This window comes from Otolemur garnettii, unplaced genomic scaffold, assembly GCF_000181295.1.
Source record: "Otolemur garnettii isolate 467f Iridium unplaced genomic scaffold, OtoGar3 scaffold00098, whole genome shotgun sequence".
Classification (NCBI taxonomy): Eukaryota; Metazoa; Chordata; class Mammalia; order Primates; family Galagidae; genus Otolemur; species Otolemur garnettii.
In genome coordinates, this window is record NW_003852493.1 from 463,560 (window position 1) to 466,303 (window position 2,744).

The 2,744-nt window shown below is 34.3% G+C and overlaps 1 protein-coding gene across 5 annotated transcripts in view; it reads right to left on the reverse strand.

Moving 5' to 3' along the window:
* Positions 1-840: 840 nt before the first annotated feature.
* PRPF40A (pre-mRNA processing factor 40 homolog A) overlaps positions 841-2,744 on the reverse strand; it is a 51,240-nt gene continuing 49,336 nt past the window's right edge. For all 5 annotated transcript variants that reach the window (XM_003795939.3, XM_012808996.2, XM_012808998.2 and 2 more), the window contains one exon: positions 841-1,875. In XM_003795939.3, the coding sequence (XP_003795987.1) occupies positions 1,783-1,875 (93 nt within the window). In that variant the 3' untranslated portion in view covers positions 841-1,782. The remainder of the gene's footprint in view (positions 1,876-2,744) is intronic.

Genomic DNA, 2,744 nt, shown 5'->3' on the forward strand with positions numbered 1-2,744 from the left:
TTTCTTGTGAAACATTACTAGTATATCTGCCAATATCAAATGCATATTTGAAAGATTTATCACTGACTTGTATGTCAAGTGTTTTGACATGATTAGCAATATTAACTATCATTACAATGGGACCTCTGGAAATTAAATCTAAACAACTCCCTGTTGCTAAAGTTGTTATGTGTTTTGACACTAATATACAATAGGAGACTAATCTCAAGCAAGCAATTTGATTACTTCACATTTTCTCAAAGATAATGATTCTTTCTACAAAGTCATGTTATATTTCATAGCAGAAAAATGACTTGGCAGACAGAAGTTTAGAAACAAATTGCCCCCCAATTTTTCAGCCTTTCAAGTGGACACTAGATTTCATTCAAACATGGGGCAGAATGGGAAAGTGTAATCATGGTCAGGCCCATGCTCAAATTTATTAGGATGGAAAGGGAAAAACATTTTGTTCTTCTAAAACTCAACTTGAAATAGAATCTCTCAAAGTGTCCAAATTAAAAGAACAAAGATAATACCAAAGACTATGTGCTAAAATTTACTTAAAAAAACTCCTGCACTGAAGGAAAATAGTATAAATTACATTACCAACCTTCAAGAGTTAGCATGTAAAGAGTATTTTCAAACCACTGCCTTTCTAAAATATTCTGTAGGAAATTCATACATGAAGAACAGATCTAGGGACCTCAAATACACTGATTTTGTAACATTCTTAAATATTAAAATGGAAAGTAAATTAGCTATGAGGGTAAGATAAAGCAAAATTTCAAGGATTTAGTATCTTTAAAATCATCATACAATTTCTTTAGAGCTGAGCAGTTTAAGTAGAAATAAATACTAGTACACACTAGAAGAGAAGGTTTAATAATTGATAAAAATGTACAAAAATATTCAAATCAGAAATGCTTTAGAATGTGTACCATGAAGTCAATACTTCTCAGTGAGTAGGGAAGGTAAAAGACTTCCCCAGTAGGGGGGGAAAAAAAGCAAGAGAAAAACTGGATTAAAAAAAGACAACCTTAAAGAAAATGTTTAAGTCAACATTGTTTTTTCTTAGACAAGGATATTGCAACTATCACTTAAAGTCTGGTGGCACATTCTTTAGTAGGTCCTTAAGGCAATATATTTAAACTAATTTACAATTTGATTTGATGTTACCTTTTTTAAACATTACCTCAAAATAGATGCTCAAAATAATGCCCTCATAATAGCCTTTTAAAAATGTATTCAGATGTTTCATAAAAAATAATGGTGGCTTTATTACAGTAGTGCTCCTTAGCACCACTATAGTTAAGGGTCTACCAAGTTTCCCTCAAAACCTCCTATTTCTTAGGAGTCTTGAACCCGTTGGGTAGTGCACAAAAAAGCAGTTTTATCAGTTGCTGGTGCTTTTTTTGTACTACTATATTATCAAAAAAATTTTCATTATATCTTCAAAATCCAGCTCTTATTAGGAAAATCAAATCACCTCATGACTTAGACTGTAGAACAAAGTAGAGACATCTGCAGTTATCAGTAAAAGTTGCCACCTTTAATCCATCCTGCAGTGCCCTCTGAAAAGGTCACAGAAAGACAGTTATGACTGTATGAAAATATGATTCTTGATACAGAATCAAAAGTTATTTTCAATTTTCTTCGTTTTTATAAAGTCCACAATAACAATACTTAAATGCACTTTTTTCTGTGATATAATTAAAACCCAGTGTTATTTCAGTTCAACTTAAAATAGAATCCCTGGTCTGAATCAGACTTTAAATCATACTGTAAACATATATTTGGTATAATTTATTGATCATCATCCAGTTGCTCCAAAAGGGTTCTTCTGCGTTTTTCCAATTCCCCTTCACTCAGTTCACTGCCAGAAGTATCCCAATTACCCTGAAAAGACATTGATTGCAATTACAGTTGCCATCAATACTCAGGTTAAGAAGTAATGAGCCTTTGAAAAAATAATCTAGAATCTACATAGATTCTCCCTTCCAAAGAAACACATTTCACAGAATGACTTCTTCACCAAAAGTCCTGCAAAGTGCTGCTGATTAAGCACTCCTTGGTTGTATTAGATGAAATACTTAACTTACACACTAGGACTTTTATATGATGCCATTTTCAGTTGACACTAATATGTAAACTAGTAAGAAATGGTATATGCTGGTTTCTTTTCCTTCCTTTTACACAACTAAATATGAAACATTGTTTCCATTTAATAAACGCAAAGTGTTAATTTCCTTAACATGACTTGCTAATTTTGCAGGTTCTTAGTAGTCCTTTAAGTATCTTTTGAATATACTGATTTTAGGCTGGGTGGAGTGGCTCATGCCTGTAATCTTAGCACGCACAAGACTGAGGTAGGTGGAGTGCCTGAGCTCAAGAGTTTGAGACCAGCAAGAGTGAGACCCTGTCTCTAAAGTGAGACCCACTACGGTGGGGTCCTATAGTCCCAGCTATTTGGAAGGCTGAGGCAAGAGGATCACCCGAGCCCAAGAGTTTGAGGTTGCTATAAGGTATGACGCCACAGCACTCTACCACCAAGGGCAACAAAGTTAGACTCTGTCTCAAAAAATCCCTCAAAACAAAAAACTGATTTCCTGTGCCCCCCCAAACCCCAAGATTTATGAAGACAGATATAAGATGAAAAAACAAAAATAAGGGAGCATTATCTGTACAACAAAGCATTTGAAAAGTAAATAGCTCACGCATCCTCCTTCACCTTCAGTGATTTCACTTTAACCTACCAGAAGGCTGCT